This window comes from Pseudorasbora parva, chromosome 11 (assembly GCF_024679245.1).
Source record: "Pseudorasbora parva isolate DD20220531a chromosome 11, ASM2467924v1, whole genome shotgun sequence".
NCBI lineage: Eukaryota > Metazoa > Chordata > Actinopteri > Cypriniformes > Gobionidae > Pseudorasbora > Pseudorasbora parva.
In genome coordinates this window covers 21,057,255-21,080,721 of record NC_090182.1, presented here as the reverse complement: position 1 = coordinate 21,080,721, position 23,467 = coordinate 21,057,255, and the positions used below count along the sequence as shown (strand labels likewise).

The window sequence follows — 23,467 nt, the reverse complement described above, 5'->3', positions numbered from 1 at the left end:
AGTCCGCCCCCTCTGCACGCTTATTACACATCCCTGCCGTGTCTCTTACAACACGGCCTCGAATTGGCAAACTGTATGAATATGATTATTTGTTTGGTTATTTAAATAACTTATTTGTCATTGAGTTTGGAGAGACATCCAATTATAGTTAATGTCTTAATAGCTGGTTTATTCAAAACACGCTTTTATTTTTAAATGTTAGAACAAGAGATGCAGTCCTCTTTGATGCCGTAATTCTGCTTTTTTCTTAAAAACATAAATTTGAGCAGTATGCAGTGCATTAAATGATAATGGTGTAGTTTAATATTATTTATATATTTAGTTTTTATCTGTTTTATTATTTTAATCTAAGTTTTAGTTCTTAAGTTCTTCTTTTAATAATGTTTTGTAATATTTATATTTAGCTTTAACTTATTTTTATTCAGTTTTAGTTGCTTTGTTAGTTGTAGTGTTATAAGTAACACTTATATTTTTTATTTAGGTTTAGTTTTTCATCTAATGTTATGGTTTTGTTTTATCTTAGCTTTATTTAAATGAATAAAAGCGGTTTTAATGTTGTTAGTTAGCAATATTCAACACTGATCAGAGCTTTATTATTATTTTAAGACACCTTCAAGCACACTGAGGTCTTATGGTCAAAATAGTGAAATGTTATTTAGGCAGCCTTGTTAGCAGCTTATTGGACATCTTGATTTTTCTTATTACCTGCACACATATCAAAAGATGAACAAAGCAAACTATTATATAGATTATAAAGATAAGCAAACGGACACTCCTGTTGTTGTGTAATTCATTAACTTCAACAAACTGTCATTCATCCATTAGCTTAGCATTATTCCCCCGCAAATATTGTTTATCAAACAAGAATGTTTGGAGATTTAAGAAAAATCTAATGCTGTAGAATTAAGTGGCTTTAGCTAAGATTTGTGGTTTAATTATTTAGTACAGGGACATTTTTAAAGTCATGCTTGTTCATTAGAATTCAAAAGCTTGTTTTGTGTCGAGAAGCTGGGAGAAGGTGACAACACATTTCTAGGAGGAAAATTTAATACCTACAAGAGACATTCAAGGTCATGCTTGGAACATAATTGTTTGCCACTACGGAGCTCGGCTTAAGTCGACATTATATTTGTTAAATGTCACTTGCAATTAAAATTGGTAATATAACTTGGAAAAGGTCACATGCTAAGCGCCATGGCAGTATCTAGTCTCAGACCCATTTACTCCCCGTCCCGTCATTGTCACCCCTCCAAACACAAGGCCGTGTTTTCCCTGCCATTGTGTGACTAATTACACAGATTACACTGATTAGATTTGCGTCTGCAGGTTTTATTGCCACCCTTAATTGCCAAAGATGATTGCAAATTAGAAAGGGAAGCACGGAGGCCCGGATGTCAGTTTGCTTCACCTTGAATGGACAAAGTCACCGAACTGCTCACCCAATGGCTGCATGCTTTGCCGTTAGTGATTTCATTATGTACCAAAGGAAGCCTTAATTCAATGCTGTGAAATGCCATTAAAAGATATGTCTTACCAAATGATTTATGAAGAACTTCCTCACCGGAATGCACAAGGCGGTATTTATATATGAAGTTAACGGCTTTGTCTCGTGTCATATTCTACCCCCTCACTCTTGCTGTACTCCTCCTTTTTATTACAGGCCTCAGTATTACAAGGTGATCGAGGAGTGCGTGTCCCAGATCGTCCTCCACCGCAGTGGGATGGACCCTGATTTTGCTTACAGGGAGAGACTGGATGTGGATTTCAGTCACCTTATCGGTAAGTCTGAGATCATGTCTGCTGGGTCTTGCAGAAAACATCTTTGTTATGAACACCACACTAAACCTTTATGCACTTCCTCTTTAGTTATTATTCATTAGTACAACTCAGTTTTCCAGACTATTACATTCTGTCCTGAACTTTATGGTCATGTGATAAAGTGGCCAGAACATTTCAGAATGAATAAAAGGAGTTTCAGGTTTCCGTAACCAGGTTTAGGTAAAAGCGAGAGAGCGGTATTGAGTTATATCACTTAAATCAAATCTACCAGAAAGACGTTTTGGGGGCTTAATGGGACGTCTACATTACGATTACAACAATCCTGCACAGGTTCCCACTACAGTCTGTCTAGCATAACTGTGAAATAATGCTACACTGAGAGAGACACAACTGCAGTTGATACAATTTTGCGATTTCCTGCAGTAGATCTAATTATTATTCCCCGGTCCCCATGAGAGTCCTGTCTGAAACACCTGCACTCAGCTGACACCTAAGATAAGGTACACTCATTATGCATAAATAAAACATTATCTGCAAAACCTGGCTGGCATGTCATGTCTTATAAACGCAACATGACCGGATATATTTGCAGTCCTGGACTTTTTCATTTGTTTTTATGATTAAATGTTGCTAGGGAAATAAGCGTTCATTGCCAATGATTTTGTCGTCCAGTTCTTGGACACCAAAGGAATGAATAAAATAAGGATGATGTAAATGTTGTCCCCTTTTTGATTCTTTGCCCCCCTTGTGTTTTGTCATGAACACTTTCGTAACTTGCCAACAAAGACTCATTAAAAGTTTTCAGACCCATCTGCATTCAACCAATTGAATTTCTCACTTCTTCCTTATTTTAATGAGTTGCAAACAGATTTTACGAACCGTTTTTAAATTTACATCTCAAACCTCCAGAACAGAATACAAATCTCCACGTGGGGTGGGGGTGGTGTGAGACACTGACAGGTTCATTTTATTTCATTAGCTTTTTTATTCTTTTGATTGTTTTCATTCGGTGTCTGATGTGGAATTTTAAGCATCGTGTTAACAATGCACCCTAGAATTTGCATATACTTGTGTTTTGTGTGTTTTCATGTACCCGGCTATTTGTGTATGACAGATCAATGCGTGGATAAAGCCAAAGTAGAAGAGAGTGAGCAGAGAGCAGCTGAATTTTCCAAAAAGGTGAGTTTATTAATCACCCTGGGTGCCGCCATTGGTATGCAACCAGGCTGCTGTCACCAAACTTTTCTCCCATGAGCGGTGAGACAGTGCATCGATTGCTCTCACCTGATCAATAGCTGGCAACAGAGCAACATGATATGTATCAGTGCAAGCAGGATAAATCCTGATGCCCCAATCTGCAAGCTTGTTTGTACCATACTGGGAACTCTATTTACAGGCACCTTTTTTAAATAGTGTTAAAGATAGTGTTAGTGTAAAGGCCCCAGTGAACAATATTGTCTTTTCTAAACGTTTACTTGAAACGTTTCCTCTGGAGGTTTATAAGGATTCTGAGCTAACACTTGCTGGTGTTGTCTGTGAAGCCAAGAGCTGTATCCCATGATGCTTGAGGGAACAGAGAGTGTATCCGTGCTCTCGCTCAGCTTCCTGCCCAACTCTGCCAAATGTCAGCCAGACATCTGAGGCTTGTAGTTTAATGGCAAAGTAACACAAATACTACTGGATGGCTGAAAGCATTGAGTCTCTCTTACTATGTATGCTTGTGTTTGTGTGTACCAGTGCTTTCATGCAGAAATTGTTATGCAAATGTTTACAATATATGTTGTGTATTCTTGAAAATGTTAATAGTATATACTTAACAGTATGATGTATCTAATGTTTATATACACTGTCGTCCGTTCAATAATTTGGGTCGGTAAGATTGAAAAAAAAAGTATTCTCTCATGCTTACTAAGGCTATGTATTTGATCAAAACATACTACAATAACAGTAATATTATAAACTTTTATGACAATTTACAGCTTTTTTCTATTGTAATACATTCCTGTGATGGCAAAGCTGAATTTTAAGAACTAATTACTTCAGTGTGCCACATGATCTTTTAGAAATAATTCTAAATAGATTTGGTGCTCAAGAAACATTTTTTTATTATTATTGTCAATGCTGAAAACAGCCATGCTGTGTTTTTATGGAAACTGTGGTGCATTTTCAGGATTAGAAATGGAAAGTTTAAAATAACAGCGTTTTGAGTACCCAGAAAAGCACTATATAAATGTAACTAATTCATATATTTAAAATATGGATCTGGTGTGAGAACTCTTTCTACACCTATTAGATCACTTTACGAGTGAATTAGACCCAGGCGTAAGTGGCAGCCAGTATAAGCTTAACCTTGGATCAAGACGATGATGATGATAATAGAGAAGATAAAGGTGTTGATGTTTCTATGGCATCCGCAGAGTTACTTCAGTGTGTTTTTATGTGTGTTGTTTTCTTCAGTTCGACGAGGAGTTTAGCGCACGGCAGGACGCACAGGCCGAGCTGCAGAAGCAGGAGGAGAAAATCAAAGAGCTAGAGACACAGATCAACACCCTGCAGGCCCAGGTAACACTTGCACCATAACCTACTATAGAAACTCTTCTCTCCCTTATCACCACTTCAGGTTCACAAGCATCCCAATTTGTATGACCCCGCGATCTCAACCCAAGGGTACCAAACACAGGTTAACGCTAATGGAAGCTACCACCAGTGTCGTGGCCCATGTGTTCACCTTTAACATGCATAGTTTACCCTTTTGTTGGCACTGATTATACCACAGAACTGATCTGTGCTTTACTGTATTCTCTGAGGCTTAGAAATCCTCTGAGATTTATTTTATCTTCCCTCATGAGAGCTTGGTGGTTCCATTCTTTCCTTAGAGGAGCCCTTTATCCCACAAATCCACGAAGCAACGTGCCTACTTTTCCGGTTTCCAGGCTGGCTTTCCTCACCTAACAAATATCCTCCAATGGCTATTAAACTACCAGGCATTAAATTATTTGTCTCCATCCCAAGACCTTCTTAAAGCTCCGTCCCCTCGGCTCATCAAATGCTGTGGAAAAGAGCCACACAAGCATATTAGGATCACTAGTACTTATTTTGTGTATTGTGAGGTCATATGAAACAGTTTTTCTCTGTCTGCTTCAATTGGTAATGCAACTGCTAATGTGGAGGCAAAGGGAGAAAATCTGCTAATTTGGTCAAATTTAAACCTCTTTATCTTTTATCGTGAATGCAATGGTGCTCTAAGTGGGTATTTTAAGACTTGAGGGACTGTATGATTTAATAAAGGGCCAATCTCCCCCTCAAATTGTTGGATTTGATTTTTCTCAATTGCTCCTTCGCAGCCTGTTCCTAGCTATTGTATCAACGCTTTGAGGGATTGCGTTACGTCTTTGCCTTTCACATCATCGTTTCCGTCAAGAAAAACCTTCAGTCCTTCACCCACAAAATGACTGCTATTTCCTACTAAACCCAATTTTAAACATTTTAGATTTTAGTGCTGCCTTGGGACAAAAGAAGTATCTTGCTTGCTAGCTTATGGAGTTTAATAGGAGGGAAAAAAACACAATTTGTGAAGCGCCATCCACAGCATAAATAGTTTTCGAGAAACCAAATATATTGCAGTCGGAAAAGCCAGCGCTTCGTCTTTCGTTTTACTTACCTCTCAACATCTCCAAGCCCTATTGCCCCTGTCTTCCCGGCATCTCCCCACCTCCAAACCGAGATGAGTTGCTGTCATTAAGGACGCTGGCAGCTTTGAGACCACTATTTATTCTCACAGATTTACCAAATGGGCACATTAGTGGAGGTGGAGCCGAAAAGGGTTCCTCCCAGTGCAAAGCAGAGCTTTTCAGAGCTCGGCACTTCATTTGTGTGCAGTCCTCACCCCTGCACTTTGTCTGCCCCGAGAGCCGAATCACTGCACGTTACCCACTCTGCCTCCCTCCTTCTCTCCATCTGCCTCGTCCATCACTTTCTCAACTCCTACACATATTCATGAGCCCAGGCCTCTCTGCGGTCCGCTCCTCATCAGTCACCATCATCCCTCCTTTTCTACACTCATTCATGCCGAGCCAAATTGCGTGCACCCAATGCGGACACCGAAACCCTGTTAATGACTGCTCACCTGCTCTCTTCTTCTTTGCTTTCCTGGACCACAGTGTCATTCAGCTGTTGTTTTTCCCTGGGTGTCCTTCAGTCTTACCCCATGGCAATCTCATTCTCTTTGACGCTCAGTCATCTCCAGCACATTAACAGGTAGAGAAGCGAAGCAGAGCCCTAGAGATGCATACTCTTTCCAAGCGTGCGCTCTGAAGGCACGTTCAAAGCTTTGGCTCCATAACATTCTCGCATCAACAGACTTCTGGTGCTTCTGGTAGAGAACACGTAATGCGCTCGTTAAAAAAGCACCAGGATATTAGCATTAAAGTGTTGCACTCATCCCGTGGGTGTTTTGGCACATCTGAAAGGGATATAAACTCATAGGTTGTCATGCGCAATGCTGACAAATTGTATCCTTTATTAGACAGCCGGTGTAGAACTCGTCTTCCACTGCATTTGTACAATGTTTCAGGTTTTGGGTGCACAAAACATCACCGTGAAAACTTGACTGCGCTTACCCACACTTCAGCCCACATGCTGACTTCTTGTTCTTTGATGATTTGGTACAGATGGGGAGTATAACTTAGTTTCTAAACACATTGTACTGTACTATTTAATGTAGTATATTTTTTCTATATTTTTCTATACAGTTGTTTTTATTGTATTTTTATTTCATTTTATTTTTAATTTATTTCAATTGATTACAATTCTATTAGCAAAAACACAAAGCTATTCCCAAATACTGAAACCTCTCATCTCAATTAATGATCCAAAGGTCACCTCTTCAAAAGTCTGTTTCCATATTTTACCTCCCTATTATAATCAGTGTCTCTATAATAAGCCTCAGTATGTTACATTATAATGTACATTTTAAGAGTTTTGAGCTGACAAGCATAAATGTCACAAATTTTAACACTATTTTGTGCCATTCAGGTGACCTAGGTTCAAGGATTACAAATAGATGACAGCAATGATATTCTTATCAGCAGATTTGCCTTTAACACATAATTGAAGAGAGCTATTTTACATGTAAAAATAATAGTCATCTGGGCTCATCAAAGCCACTGTACAGAACATTTTGGACAGACTGAATATGATCTTATATAAATAAGAGCTTTCCACTTTTAATAAATATATTTTTAAGAGTTAATTAGACTGCATGCATTATTAGACTTCCTGCTCAGTTCTTCTGCCAAGCCCTGTTTTGATATTGATATTTTTGATATTTCCTCTTCTTGATTTGACTTCAGTCACATTCAAGCCAACAAAGTGCAACATTTCTACAGGGTTTTCTTCCTCATACCCCCTACCTTTCTCTTGGACATTCAACAGAAAGGGAATGGAGTCAGAGGTGAGGAATCGAACAGTATCTCACTTAATAATTCAGAACTCAAGTGATACTGAGGGAGAAATCTTTTATAGAACCCTGATAGGTTTCTGAAAGATCTGTAGTCAGCTGTCTGTACCAACATGGGGTTCGTAACATTGCAGTGCAGTGCAGGGCTAGACCTGTGTCTTGTTTCTGCTGCTGCTGGGCTTGTTTTGCCAAAGAGTGTGTCGAAATGATGCCGATAAGGCATGATACAGTGTGTGTTTGCCATCCCTCTCTTCTTTCTCTTTGAGGAAACTATCACATGGAATACAAAGATACTGCTGTTCATCTTGACATTGTTTAGTGTGTTGGCTAATGTTCTGCCCTTCACATCTTCAAAAGTAAATAAAGATAAAAAACAAAACTTACAAAACACTACAAGCAAGGACAGCTTTTCCAATGTGATCAAAGGTTTTTTTTTTTTCCAGCAGTCTTCACCATGGAAGCATCCATCTTCTTTTCCATTACATGTCTTTAATATTTGATTCCACCCTACGTGCAATATGGGGAAATTGCAACATATAAGTGTATTTCAGAGGCAGTGGAGTATGCTTCCTCTGAATGAAAGATGTTGTTAAGATGTTATTTCCCCCTTTTCTTATTCTTTTTTTTTAAGAGGCTTCTCATAGCAAGTTCAAAGTGGGAGCGAAGCATCGCTGATTCTGAGTGCAAAATTCATGTCGCGTCATAAGACAGAGAAGCAATGTGAAGGACTTGAAAGAACAGGATTTCCAGAAGCAACTCTAAAGTACAGAAAGCTGCATCAACCTCACAACAACCATTTTACTGCATTGCTGTCTGTTGCGCCTTGAACTTTACTTTGAAATGGACGTTAATGAAACAAAAGCATCATGAGCCAATAGAGCAGTGTTTCTCAAACTTTTTCAGCCTAAGGACCACTATCTTCCAATTTTTTTCTGAGGACCACCTACAGAATCCCACTCTAACGCGCCCCCAAAAACCAACAAAATAGGAAGGATAAGCTAAATTTAAGTTTAATATGCAACTGTTTCAAGTCAAAAACTAATTATGCAAACACAAATGCAATGTTATGATATGATCAGAAATTATTATATACATTTTTATTTAATTTGAAAAAGTAAATGTAAAATGAGTTGCAGATTAAAATGAACAACAAACTGCACATGTGGAAGATGTTCCGCGATTTTGACGCGCGAATAATTCACACAATGGTTTTATTTTTTTGGTCAGCTGTTTGTGTAATGAGCGCTTCCACACCGAACGCGAATGTGCTGCGGCGAAAAAACAGCATTTATTTTTTTCGTTTCAGTTTCGATTTTTTTTTTTTCTCTAGCGGCGTCAAAAACGGCTTCAACCAATCACATACAAGGAAACTAAGGTGACGAAATGTCAAGTTGATGTCACGAGCTATTCACTCAACATTAACCATTGCCAGTTATGGCATATCTCATTAGATTACAGCTGTAGGTCTAGTCAAAGCTGTGCATCTGCAGCTGCGTTTACTAACTTACTGTGTTTACAGACAGAAATAACCTAAGTTAACTTTTTATATATCGTTTTTTTAACCTTATGTCCGCGATTATGGAAAGTGAATGTGTTGCCATCAGTATGTCTGTGGCACTTAAATGTTTACATTGTGACTGAACTGGAAACAGACCGGATGGATTGGTTCCCTGAAGTGCGCGGTTTGTCTCGTCAGATGCGCTGCTGTCTCGGGATGAGATCCTCAAATTGTCCCACAGACTTAAGAAAGTACTAAAGTGCAGAACCGGCCATGATAAAGATTTCCTGTACATGATTAGCATCCTCCCCTTCAGACTCTCTGTCCTTCAAGACTGGGTTGCACCCGCAACCGTCTTTTAAATAAAATGAAAAGCTCACCTTCACCGTCCGTGTTTTCTCAGCTGACGCAGCAAATTCGTGTCGCGGCTGATGTGAATGGCTTTGACGCGAAGTATTCGCATGTCACACGTCCGGTGTGAAAGGGCCTTTAATGTCCAATATCACTGAAATTACTGGGATTTTACACATGAAACAAAAACTAGTATATTACAAAACTAATAGATTTGTAGATTTTAGATCAATTTTTACGTTATTAAAACAGAATGGCAAGAACTGTTTCGCATGTACATTAAAAATCTACTTAAATAAGTGACGATTTTATTAACACTTGCCTAGTATAGGTCATCTTTTCGCGGACGACTAGGGGTCAATGGCGAACCACACTTTAAGAATTACTGCAATAGATTGTCAGTTTCTATAAATAAAAGAAAAATGACTATAGATGGGCTTCATGGAATTGTACATTTGTCTTTTTATCCAATTTTTGATTACTTATTTGATTGCAAATCAAAGTTTGATTTGTGCGAAGCATGTTGGTTTGGTTCATGGCTTTAACAAAGACTTTTCACTCTATTGTGTCAAGAAGTAAGTAACGATGTTTAATGATGTCCTTAATTTGTAAATGTAGTCTTTTCAAAAACTTTAAATAATCTTTTTAAGAAACTAGTAAGACAATCTAAGAAGCTTTTTAAGAATCTCACAACGACAACTAATTAAAACCCTTTATTACTTTATTAGTAGGCAAATACTATGTTTTAATAATGTTCATGCAGGCTTCTTGCATTCCAAATTTTTGTTGTCCCCAAGTGTTATTGCCACGTGATCTTCAGTAAAGTTGGCAGTTGGCTTTTTCCTTTACCATTCTCTTTTTCCAGCTATGGGATCTCTGTCTTTTCCTTACTGTTTCTCTGTCTTTCTGTGTATCTGTCTGTCTGTCCCTCACCTGTCCAGTTGACTAGTGAGAGAGACAAGCTAAGAGAAGCAGAGAAAAGCATCAGTGAAAGAAACAGCAAGGTGGGTGTTCTCCCAACCTCCTCTTGCCTTGCCAGCATGCTCAACACAGCCACCTGCCTGCATCTTTGAAAATCTGCATTTTTTATACCTTCTAACAGGTTGATCAAAGCTGTTCCCCCTCAGTGATCAGCCACAGCCTTGATTTTCTGTATTGTCTCAAGACTCTCAACAGATGCGGTGCAATCATTCATTACAAATGCATGCTACACAATTAGGCCATAATCCTTCCTACATATCCAGCATATAAACAACTTGTGATGGCAGATCCAGCCAAATAGATCTCTATACTGTGAACTAGAATATTACCCCAGACACTAGAGAGTATATGAAGCAAGCAGTTTGTTTGTTCCGTGGGACTCAAACACTGACTTTGGGGTTGCTAGCACCATTCTCTTGAACATGAGGGAGCAGGGTACCAGAGCCAGTTTCAGCTTGAAGGGGAAAATTAAGCCCATGCTTCCATTTAGCAAGAGTATTTTAACCCTCAGTGGTAACCAAATCTAATTTAATTTTCCTCTTGCTCATCAGAGATGAGATTAGGATGGTTTAATTGTGTGTTAGTCGTAGTTAATTACCCAAACTATGACTGTTTCTACCAAGAGTGTCCTCTCACCCCTTGAGAGTATACATGGATACTTGTCCCCTTGAAATTCTTCTGCCCATTTATAAAAGATAGTTTCGGACACACCGACAGCTAATTAGTGCAGCTAAACGGTATGAGAGATGGCCAGCAAGTCCAGGTCAGTGGCCAACTTAGACCTTTAGCAATCCAGACTTTTTGGAAGTAAAAAGCAATTTATTTCCAAAAAGTCTGGATTGCTAAAGGTCTGAGTTGGCCAAACCCAAATGAGCTTTAAATGAAACATTTTCCTGTTTTAAATGTTTTTGTTGTAAAATTTGACTAAATGATGGCTATTGTTCAAAAAGAATAATGGGTATGGCTAGAGAAAATTGTGTGCCTGAGGCTGATTAGCATTCCAGAACTGTGACTGGAGGGTCTGCACCACGCCACAAGCTGCCACAGAGGGCCAAAGCGATGCGGAAATGATGGTGCTCTAATTTAGCAGCTAATTTGCTTGGCATTCTCTTGTATTAAACTTAAGAGAGAAAATGGGTCACAACGGGCTGGAGATTGACAGACGCATAATCATGGGACAGGGTACTCGTCAAGGGGCTTCAGCTTCCTGCATGATGCTTCTACACCTTTTTAATTTCCCTTCTAATAAACAATCCACTGCCTGCATTGTGTAATCAAACACTCAGTAATGCATATAAAAATGTGGCTCGACGCATATCATTCTCCTAATCAACTGAACTGAGGCTGGAGCGCAGAGAGGGGAATTGCTTTAGAAAATGAGAAACTTTTTCACTAAACAGTGATGAGAATGAGGGACAAAGTAAGTTTTGAGAAGGAGGAGGAGGGAAAAAAAGAGAGAAGAAAAATTGGTTTGTAATCATCCAAAGGTCAAGTCATATCTGGGCTATTGGGACTTCTAATTGATGCATTTGCATATAATTTGTTGCTAAAGAGACTGGCCCACCCTTTATCAATGATTCAAAATACCTGTTTGTTCTGTTGCGAGCTGATTTGTCAGGACATTTACCGCCCTCAGTTTTATCAGTTACTGGATGAATTGAGCTCTGACTCCTCCATAATGGCTTGTCTTCCTGGAGACCATTGCGTGAACTTCAGTTACCTTACCAGAAAAAGAAAAAAAGGCAAATAAAGAAAAATAAACATTTGTTTAAAAACTCTATGGTTTGTGGCTCAAGGTTAAGATCTAGAGGATGGAGCAGAGAGGTCGACTGGCTGCCACCACCAGTTGCATGAGTGTTCAAGCCCGATTACTCTTCTCATTACTGCTAAAGGTTCAGGTGGCTGCATCCTATTCATACGCTCAATCTATTAGCAAATTACAGAAGCAATTTACATGTTAATCAAGTCTAATGGTTTACTCTCATCTGTTATGCTTTATGATTAAACGAGATGAATCAGTCTACACAAAGTGCTTTCCATATTTCATCCGCAAACAAATATCGATACTGTCATCTTGTCATTCAGTGTAATCACAGTTAAGTATGTTCCATACTGAACGAATGAATGCTTAAGTCATTATGTCTTAAAACAATAACAGATGATCATCATAAACTTCACCATGTTTGTTTCTTTTTGAGTTATGCCCTCAGTGTCAGGGGCTTTTTCATTCTCTACTGCTAATCTGATTCTGAAATGGCTTTTAAATTGTGTGCGTGTATGTGTGTGTCTGAGTGAGTCAAGCTTACAGGAATCCTAAGAGACCAATAGTTGGTTATGTTATGCTGCTATATAATACCTGATATTACCCAGAGTTAAGGCTTATCTCACTTTATCTTTATCTCAGTGTTTTGTTTTCTGTGTACTGAACATTTGCTACAAGTGGTTCCACAATTAACATGTGTAGCCATTCATTCATTCATTCATTCATTCATTCATTCATTCATTCATTCATTCATTCATTCATTCATTCATTCATTCATTCATTCATTCATTCATTCATTCATTCATTCAGTCATTCATTTGCATGGATTTCTAGATAAAAAATATCTTAGATAGCCTTTTAATGAGGAATTAATAATTCAGTAAATGTTCTTATGCTAAAACATTAAGTTGTGACATGTTTTTTTTCTTCTTCATTTGAATCTCCCATCAGAACGTTATTTTAATTGGTCGTCAAATCCAATTTGTACACACGTTTAGTTTTAGAACCTGAATGAAACAAACCTACAGTGTCCACCAAGAAAACCATTCCATTCCATCACACACACACACACACACACACACACACACACACACACACACACACACACACACACACACACACACACACACACACACACACACACACACACACACACATTCACCACTTGTGAAAAACTTGTCAAATTGCTCCTCTGAGAGCCCAATCACTGACAGGTGTGTACATTCCAGAAGAGTCTATCGGTCACATCGACTGACCTGCCGTTTTTTTTTTATTTACCTATTCAGTGTGACTACCTGCCCCACAGGAATTGCCGTGTCCCAGTTTCCCCAGTGAGAGAATCAGACGGTGAGCTCAGGCTCCTCTGAGCTCTAGCCCCTGCTTGGCTCTCAGGAGGCGGGGCTCTCTGCGCTAGACAGGCAGATGCTCAGTGCTGCTGAGAGAACCAGTGCCCGGAGGGAAGGCCACACCGGCCCCAAGTCATCCATCTGCTTTTATCAACTCTTATTTAATACATGCGAGGAGCCCTCCACCCCCATCTCTCTCCACCCCCAGCCCCCTCTCACTTTCTCTGATTTTTAGACTTGTTTTAATGCACTCTCCTAGAATTGAAAAGTCAGTTGCTGTAAACACTGTGTCTTTTATCTTCCACTCTCCTTTGCCCTTGTCTCACCCGCTAGTTCTGATGGGATAAAACATGTAATGGTGATAAAAGCATGGGCCTTTGGGTGTAGAGGCTGAACGGGAGTGGTTGAGGTGAATATTTGGCTCTCAGTGGTCTCGTAAGATGCCCTTTTCTTGTCTCTCACTCTTTGTAATCCCTTCACAGGTTGCAGCAGGACCTGGAGCAGCCGGTGTCATTCCTCCACCACCACCAGCAGGTGGCATTGCACCACCTCCTCCTCCACCACCTCCACCGCCCCCATGTGGAGGTATACCACCTCCTCCTCCTCCTCCTCCTGTACCTGCATCTTTTGGGCCTCCTCCGCCTCCACCTCCACCCGGCTGTGGACCTCCACCTCCGCCTCCACCTCCTGGAGGAGGCCCGCCCCCACCTCCGGGTATGCCTTTGGCTCCTCCTCCGCTCGTTGTCCAACTGCCTTACGGGCTTATGCCCAAGAAGACCTACAAACCTGAGAGCATCATGAAGCGGGTGAACTGGTCCAAGGTAACAAAGACAAAGACACTATTGCAGCTTAAGCGGTTTTAAAACACATGTGTTCTAAGAACTGAAAAACACACTCCAAGGTCAGCAGTAAATTGCAAATAGTGCGGTAATTTAGCCTTCCCAGCTTGTAAGAGGAAGATGGGAAGAAAGGATGAAAAAGAGAGTGTTACTTTTTCAGTGGGAGTTGATGGTCCAAAGCCTGCGTGTACATGCAGCTTATTAAAAAGAGCGCTGAGCCGTGAGACTCACGACTTGCCACTCTGCCTCCCTTTCAAGATATCGGGCCGTAAACTATTTCATTAGCTCAAGGGCCCTTGCATGCACATTCTGGCCGTAATTGAATACTTTTTGAGTTAAAACGGAACAAAACAAAAATACATAAAGTAATATTGAGTAATCCTCCATTGCTTTAAATGCGATTTCTATGGGTCAACCTTTTTTCGTCTTTTTCCTTTTAACTCTCAATCATTAATTTACCCATCGCCTTGGGGACTTCAACAGTCTGAAAGCTGGATTAATTTATTTGTACTTTTTCATGCTTATGCTCGACCTTGTCTTTAACTCCTTTATGCGTCTGCAGAGAGGATAGATTCCTTCACAACAAGCAGAGTCGTGTGAAAAAAATAAATCAAATAATTTAAAGAACTCTCAATATGAATCTCAGATAGCAATCTTAAATACACAATATAAATCAGGGCTACTCATCTCTGACAAGCTCAAGAGCCAAAAAGCAGGATTCATTTAGAATTAACACTTTTTGACTTTTCATATTAATGAGGTTGATTTATTTGTGTTGTTTGCAGTATGAGCAAATTGCAGTGAGTTTTATTATAGTGTCTATATTCTGTATTGAATAATACACTTATTTTATACTTCGAAATAAATGTTAGTGCTCACTAAAGCTAGCCTGGCACTAAAGCTGCATTTGTTTGAACAAAAATACAGCAAAACAGTAAACCGTAACTGAAATGTTATTAATAAAACAATAGTTTTCTATTTCAATTTATTTTAAAATGTAGTTTATTCCTATGATGGCAAAGTAATTACTGTAAATTATTAGTACATTTCGTATCATCACAGTTGTAAAAAAAAGTTTTACACCCCCCCTCATATAAACAGAAGGAATAAAAAATGATGTATTTGCATGATAATTTTGTATTTGATCAATCTCGTGTGTACTTCCTTGTATCCTTGCTGAATAACAGTATTCATTTATATTTCAAAAAAGTTAGTGTACAAAGCAAGGTCCATAAAGGCATGGATAAGTGTGTTTGGTAAGCTGTTATAGCTGCAAAGTGTGGGCCAACTCCATATTAAACCCTACAAATTAATCCCAACCCTACGGAATGGGATGTCATTAATGTTCATGTGCATGTTAAGGCAAGCGTCCCAAAACTTTTGGTAAATTAGTGTAGGTGACCCCACTGAAGTCTTTTTTTTGTTGTGATTCACTGTTGTCTACATAAAATCATCCTACATAATGTAAAGAACATTTTGTGGAAAATGTAACCTTGATATCTTTATTATTGATTATTATTGACTGAGTAAGACCAAAGTCAAAGATTGTCAAATATATGCTTAAAGGCGTACTTCAGCACTGGGAAGATGAATCTGTATTTAAAGGTGCCCTAGAATGATTGAATTGTTATCTGATATCTACATAGAGGTTATGTGGCTTATTTAAGGGCAAAAATTGTCCAGATACAATGTTACAGGTCCATTTACAACCCTATAAATTGTTCCTAGGATGTAATGCTCTGTTTTTGCCTTATTTGGTAGAGTCATGAATATTAAAGTTGAGCTTTGCTCTGATCGGCTTATTTCAGCGGCTCACAGCTCACAGCAGTTCAGCTGTTCAGCTCGTGAGTCCTGACTGTCCTGACAGAACACAGACTGACCAAATGACACTTTAAGCAGAACATCTCAAATGGAGATTGATAAAAATGCAGCTTACTAGTTTATTGGTGTTTTCAGATCACCCACGCGCGAGAAAGAGCTTGTGAAAAAACACCTGTATGCTATCTAGTGTTTTACCTAAACATGTCCAATCTGGCAACCATATGCACGCGAGATTTCTCTTGCTCGCGGATTATCTGAAAACACCAATAAACAAGTAAGCTGCATTTCACCAATCTCCATTGACTATCATTTTAACTTATATGGTGGAAAAGGTGACGTTTTCTAGAAGGATCGAGTGAACGGTATCTGCGGTTATATTTTGTAATACAAAATAATATTAAACTTTGTCATTAGACACACTATTTAGTTTTATATGGTACTTGGAGTTTCCTATTGTTACTGTACTAGCATCTTGTGTTATCTAGACAATGCGGTCTCTAGGAAACTTTCAATTCTAAAAGCGTGAAACATTGAAACAAATGGGGGTACCACAAGAGCTTGACTCAACAAGTGAGTTCACTCTAATGATTTGTATAACCGTATTAGTCAAATTAAATATCAATATCAGAAAATGTAATTAATAGGTTTTTATAAATTAATTAGCATTAATAATATCATTAATATCTTTCTTGGCTATTGTGTAACATTTGGAGTAAATCCAGGACTACATGAAAAAATAGCCCTACCAAGTTAATTGGTCAATATTGAACCTTCTACTGACAGTTTAGTCATAACTGTTGTCTTCACTTGTCTCATGATTCAATTAGATTACGATTTAGAGGGTAAAATTTTGATTATAAAACGATTCTTAATAAAGATGCAAATTACAAACACATAAAATTGAGTAATTTGTTTAAAAAAAATTCTAAACAGAAGCATTCAAGAAAAACAAATAATCAAATATAAAAACTATTCCCCAAACGTTCACTTAAGACAGAGCAGATTATTTCCATGAATACTCAACAAGACGGATGTTTTGAAAAAGACTACTGTAATTTTTTTTGTATCTCACCGTTCAAGTGCAACGCTAAAGAGAACTGACCATACTTTGGGTGTGTGTCAGTCAGTGCGAGTAACACGTTTACTGACCGGCCCTAGCATTTTGGGGGCTCTAAGCAGATTTCCAAAAGGGTGTTTGTTAAACAATATAAGGTGAATACAAATATCTGAATGGCTGTTTGAAAACATAAATACTGGTTGCCTTCTTTTCCTCTCCGTGACGAGCAGAAGCAGAAAGTCTCACTTGCGCAGGACTGCTTTGTGTACAGGAGTATTCTGCTGTTCCATAAGCGCCAGAGTGAACTTTTTTTTAATTCAGTCTGCCTGCTGCTTGTACAGATGATCGATGCAAAAAACTGATTTTACATGCAGCAAACATGCAGTATTGTAGAATTACTCTTGTAGATGGAAAATAAGCTAATATGCATGCTAAAAATCTAAACTATTTGGATAATAAGGTATCTAGAATAATTCACATATTTTGAAGTGCCCAATATAAGTGTCATGCACAACACTGATACCTTGGCACATCATCAAAGCGCTCCTGAATGCCAAATCAAACCAATAAGACATGATTCAGCAACCTCCATTTTAAAAATGTATCACTCTTGTAACAAACTTGTTCACTTTTTTTCCCAGTTTTCCTCTTCTCTGCAACAGATTGATAGTGTCACCCCCTTTTAATTTTCAAACATTAACGGACACGACTGGCACAAGCGAATTTTATAAAACGTATTACCACGCATTACAGTCATAAAGCCTACATAACTGCTTATATCGCAACGCTTAAGAGAACAGACCACACTTTTGGTGTGTGTGTCATTTAGTGCGTGTAACATGTTTAGGATATTTTTTTCATGGCTTATTGCGCTTAATAACTTTTTTACACCAAGCACTTTTCACACTTTATTTTATCATTCATGCATGTTCTATTCGTACAGGCTACAAACGGAAACGGAAACATCAAATGGAGTTACAAATAAGCTGTTCCTGACACAAATAAATCCACACAGAAACTGCTTAAGACACAATTTTCTTGCCTTCCCCGACACTGACCTGATAGTTGCTCGTTCGGATTGATATCACGGTCTGTTTGCACTTTGTAATTGTAGAAAAGAAGTTTCTGAACCGAATGACAATGGAATACGCAGGTGTTTCTGCGCCGAAAGTAAACACAGAGACGTTTAAAGTCAATGTTTAGAAGCCCACATCCAGTATTTATTTCTGTACAAAATAAAAAAAAGTAGCGTCCATAAAATAATTACTTATGATATTATAAATTAAAAATGTAGTACTGTATCACACAGCCCTTTGTATAATCTATCATTTACAGCAAAAAACACAAATTACTTATTGATCTCAAATAGATTATACGACTTCAACCGGGGTTTCACAGGTGGGGTTCAAACAATGAGTTTGGCATCAGCAGTGCTTTTCATTTTGTAATACCAGAGCTAAAAACAACACTCAACACTATGACAGGATTAGCCATGTTTAAAGTAGTTGACACATAGCTGAGCCGATGAAATAATATAGTAAAATATTAGCCATTTATGTATGTACCTTTTGTTTATTGACGTACGTCAAGGTGATGTCATGCATAGTAATGCTGAGATCTCTCAGGTGTCATTATGCTGATGTGTAGGTGATAGGTAATGGAGAGAGTGAGAGAGGATGAAAATGAGAATGCTAATCAGTTTGTATCTTGCTATTTTAAATCACCCACCAGAGACCCTGCCGTCTCTCACAACAGAGGAAGATAACAGCCAGACAGTAAAAGCAGCCGGCAGCAGTAAAGTCAGGAAACACTCCAGCCCCTGCACTCCTCCCGATGTTTCCCTAAAGCATGTAACGGACTTTCAAATAGCCACATCGGAGATTGTTGCCTGGAGGTGCTGTAATGTAATTTCTCTAACCGTTAGAACACCCACACAGGGGAGCCGCACTCCTTTATGGAAAAGTAAATGATTGCTCGCATCTGCAGCTAAGACCGTTTGGAGCTGCTTGCTTTCTGCCCAGAGATGGGTGTAGCCGCCCAAGGCGAGAGGAAGCTACAGTATTTCTCTCTGCTGCTTGAGCATGAACAAGGTCACCCTTGCTGAGCTTTCTGTTAATTACTCTGTTTGGAAGAGTCACAGGTTTTTTTTCACAAGTGCCCTTATGAGGCAACGCACTAATGAGACTGCTCGTTTCTCACTCTGTCACTTTCTCTGTATTTCCACTGTTCCACTTGGATTTAGTGAGATTGTAAATGCGATCGGAGACCAGTAATGTGGGGCATGATTGAGAATAAGGGGCAGAAGTTGAATGAGTACCAGTTTAATGTGAAGAAACAAACGTTTCACATCATTAGACATGCATTTGCAAAACCCTGTAAAATGAGCAAATATTATAAAGAAATATTTCCTTAAAACAGTTTGATTCCATTACAGATTAGGGATCATTTTATTTTGTGAATCGATTCATTTTAAATGCTAAAAAGACTTCCTCGATTTTTGTCCATGCAGGTAAGAATTCACTCTTTGCGGCGAGGTTGATTGACAGGCGCTCTGACCAATCACAAACGCCGATATCGTGCACCCCAAAGATGCTATCCGCCATTTGTCTGACAAACAAACCACCGCGCTTCGTAGACTGACGCCGTTTTTAACCAGAAAAATTGTAAAAAGGTGCTTGTATGGGACTTGCAAAGCAGAGGTATCCAGGTTGTATAGATAAGACCAACGGCATGACCACAAACCTGTGGAGCTAACCACACATTATGTCCTTATAGCACACTTAAAAAAATGATTATAATAGTGAACAGAGAGTTATATACCCAGCTTTACAGGAACAGTGTATGAACAACTTAATGTTGTTATCCTCTTTCTCAATCGCCAGGTGATGCGGTTGTTGGGTTTTACTCTGTGACATGTAGGCTATTGCTATGATCTTCTCTTAGTTTATTTCAATTCAAGTTACGTTCACATCCTGAATTTATCCCTCAAATGCATATTGCAGAAATTTCTGTCTGCTTCTGTCTAAAATCAACATGTAATTTTCCCAGAAATTGTTCACTATTTCCCCAGGGAGTGCACATATTGACAGTGGGAGCGCCATTGCAGGTGTCGTCGAATGCTTGTCGGACATATAGCAACAGTAACTAAGGGGGCGGGTCTTTGCGAAGGCTACTTTTTATTTTATTTTATTTTTTTCGAATTGTGACTTCACTGACCAGGATTCACATTCACATTTCTGTGTTGCAGACAGATTGCAACTGAATTGAGAGGCATAGTTTTCGCAATAAATTTACTGATTTATTCATGAAAACATTATAGAAGAATTAGCTTGGGTCCAGATTTAACCCTTAAAGACCTAGAACATTTTTGGGGCGCCTGATGTGCCTCTACTTTTCTTTGTTTTTCTCCCCCATTCTAGCAGTTAGCATCAAGTGCTATATATCATTTTAAACAGGAGAACCTGAAGTTTCCATCAAGCTCATTTGATGTCCCAATTTTACATTTATTTATTCTGAGAATGGATTCAATTAATATAATTTCAAGAAAAAATTGATGTTTTTATTGTGAACTCGAACAGAACTTTTTTTCCTTTAGAAAGTTAGACTTGGTTGTTTTACACTTCCAGATGAAATTTTGTCTACATGTAACAATCCCTCAGCAAGTTATAGTCATTCATTATAACATTATTCTAGGCGTTTCTAGGTTTGTGAGTGAAAACAGGTGTATTTTATTGACTGATAATGTGTCCTAAAAAGTTCAAGTAATAAAGTAAATAGAAAGATTGTTATATAATAACAACACTGAAACAAACATTTTTCTTCAGAGAAATATATTATAATTTGGGCATGAAAAACAAACGCAAACAATACATCAAGTTGTGACAAGAAACCGTGAAATAAAATATACTGAGGCTACTTTTACATGTGGGCGGCTATTTTCATAAACGGACATTTCAACTTCTCTGCACATAATCTTCTCAAACACAAATTGAGGAAAATATAATAGTGAAAATGTGTAAAACACAAACTACATACAAATAGAGAAATATACTGACTGTGTGCTGTGATCTGAGAGAGAGCGCTTTGCACGCGTTTATTACTGTTTGGTTTCATGATGCATGCAAATTCACACCCACGTTCATTTTTCAGTGATTCGTGGTTCAAAAGACCAAACACTGTGTTTATTGGTTGAGTTGATGAAAGTTTCAACGAATCTGGGCACAGGGGGGTGGGACTAATAAAAAAAAAATTCTGTTTGGCTCAGGGGAACAACCCACGTGTGTTTCTTGGACAAATCAATGCTGCATATTTTGATGACGCATCCACGCTGACTATGGAGCCTCTGAATGATCAATCGCGAAACATATTATACCTATGGAAAGCGGAGATTCTCCTCTTTACTGTGCAGTTTACAGCATACAGATTGGATTAGCGGTTAAAAAGTTATTAAACATGTTATAACCATAGTTATTTTTAGCCGCGGGCGGCTGTCTCTGTCTTTAAGGGTTAATAATGGCTTGCGTCAGTGTAAACCTTCTTTTAGCGTCAAAAAACTACTGTCAGGATGATATTTTTGCGGCAGACTTTATTGCATATGCATTTGTAGGCATTTATCTTTCAGATTTATGGGAGGAGAGAATTTCAATGAATCATTCAAGGTGATTTACTAAGGTTTGCGCTCATCAATTAACTTGTATTTACACCATTATTTATCGGCCAAAACAAGCATGTCTTAAACCAGACGCTAATGTGCACTGATCTTGGTAGATTGCATTGGTCATTATGGAAACGATCCAACTGCGCCTGCATGCTTTCATTTCCGTCGTAAGTAGATCCTGCAAAGAACTTACCACTCCCATTGCCTCCCATTTGGAATTACACTCTTGCACGAATATGCCCTGTTTAGTAAATCTGTCCTAGTGTTTAATTGAGAGGCATTTTGACTTCCTGTGTTCTGCTCCAGTACTCTTGTGGTGTGACAAACTGAACTATGTAATTTTTCTTTAAAGCTTATATTGCAGACAGTTGAGGAAACGACCAGATCTCTTTTATAATGAAAGAGGATACAAAATGTGTTTATCCATAAATGCAGCAATTCCTTGTGATTCTGACAGTTCCTCAGTCTAATTTGTCCATGTTCTAATTATATCCCACAGATTTCTTGGAAATAGTAGTATGTAGGTATATGCTGTGGAATATATTTTTCGAGTTGTTGGCCTGCAATTATAAAAATTACAACAGCAATGTACTCTCAGATTAAGAATGAAGTGTCTTTGCAAAGGTGTCATTACATGCCAGACATAACCTCTCATTTCCTTTTTTTTCTTTCGGGTTTGATTTGTGAAGTGTTGATTGCAGAGCAAAAGAACAAAGAAACAAACAAAAAGCAAAAAAAAAAACTTAGCATGACAGTTTCTGATTGAAACACCTCGTGGTGATAGACGTTGAGGTTTGATACTGATGTTAAGAGGATGACAGATCAAATCTATCTATCTGTCTGTCTGTCTGTCCGTCCATCCGTTTTATCTATTTTATCTATCTCTAGTTTTATCTATTGTTCTATCATTCTGTCTTTCATCTGTTTTATATGTAGTTTTGCACTACATATAAACTACATGTGCATATTGCTACATATTGCACTGCATATACATCTTTACACGGTCCTTGTGCTGTGGAGACCCTTTACTATAAATGCCAGTGCAGTAAACTGGGGGCTGTTTTATATGTATGGAGAGCTCTTTAAATTTTCCCTCGGCAAAAGACAGTAGCTTTCAAGTCTTAGGCTTTAAATTCTTTAAATTCTGCCAAAACCTAATTTATTGCATACGCACATTAGCTGTGACGGTGACGAGTACCACAGCATCTTAATGAAGCAGAGAGAATGAACCAGAGATGATGAGGGGGAGGAGGTTACTATATGTAAACCGTGAGGGAGAAAATACATAGTTTAAACTGCCACCTCTCTCTACTAGTTTACATCACTTTGATCCTGATTATTATCCCACACATAAAAAGAGAGATACTCAAGGAATGGGCACATGTATTCCTGAATAAGAACAATGTATGTCCACAGTCTAGTTGGTGAGTTGTCTTAATGACTAGTTGACTGATCAGTTGTATAACACTGATATGCATTTTATGTATGTACTATAATGGACTAATCGACTAGTTGTCTATAATTACAAACATATACACAGACATACACACTGTAAAGTGCAAATTGTTCAAATTGTCTGATCCTATTTATTGGTGTATTTTTAGGTATTCATGCTGTTGTGTGTGTGCGCGCTTAAGTGTGCATTGGTGCTTGCTTGCTGTATTCCTGCTGGTGTTTGATGGAGTTTTTCTGTGCTTGCAGATAGTGCCTCAGGAGATGGCGGAAAATTGCTTTTGGCTCAAAGTCAAAGAGGAGCGGTTTGAGAGCACGGACATGTTCGGCCAGCTTTCACTGTCCTTCTCTTCTAAATCCAGAGGTAAGGACAACCTGCTTTGCCTCTCCTCCTAATCACATAGGAACACGTCGTTTCAGCTACCCTGATGGCTGGTTTTATTCCTTTCAAACTTTCGGAACCCAG

General features: G+C 38.6%; 1 protein-coding gene across 7 annotated transcripts in view; it reads left to right on the top strand.

The window, feature by feature from the left end:
• Positions 1-23,467, top strand: part of diaph2 (diaphanous-related formin 2) — a 475,685-nt gene that overhangs the window by 161,605 nt on the left and 290,613 nt on the right. For 5 of the 7 annotated variants that reach the window (XM_067457381.1, XM_067457382.1, XM_067457379.1 and 2 more), the window contains 6 exons: positions 1,661-1,779; positions 2,894-2,958; positions 4,237-4,341; positions 10,028-10,090; positions 13,658-13,996; positions 23,251-23,365. In XM_067457381.1, the coding sequence (XP_067313482.1) occupies positions 1,661-1,779; positions 2,894-2,958; positions 4,237-4,341; positions 10,028-10,090; positions 13,658-13,996; positions 23,251-23,365 (806 nt within the window). The remainder of the gene's footprint in view (positions 1-1,660; positions 1,780-2,893; positions 2,959-4,236; positions 4,342-10,027; positions 10,091-13,657; positions 13,997-23,250; positions 23,366-23,467) is intronic. The other 2 variants (XM_067457385.1, XM_067457384.1) reach the window with 1 other exon arrangement.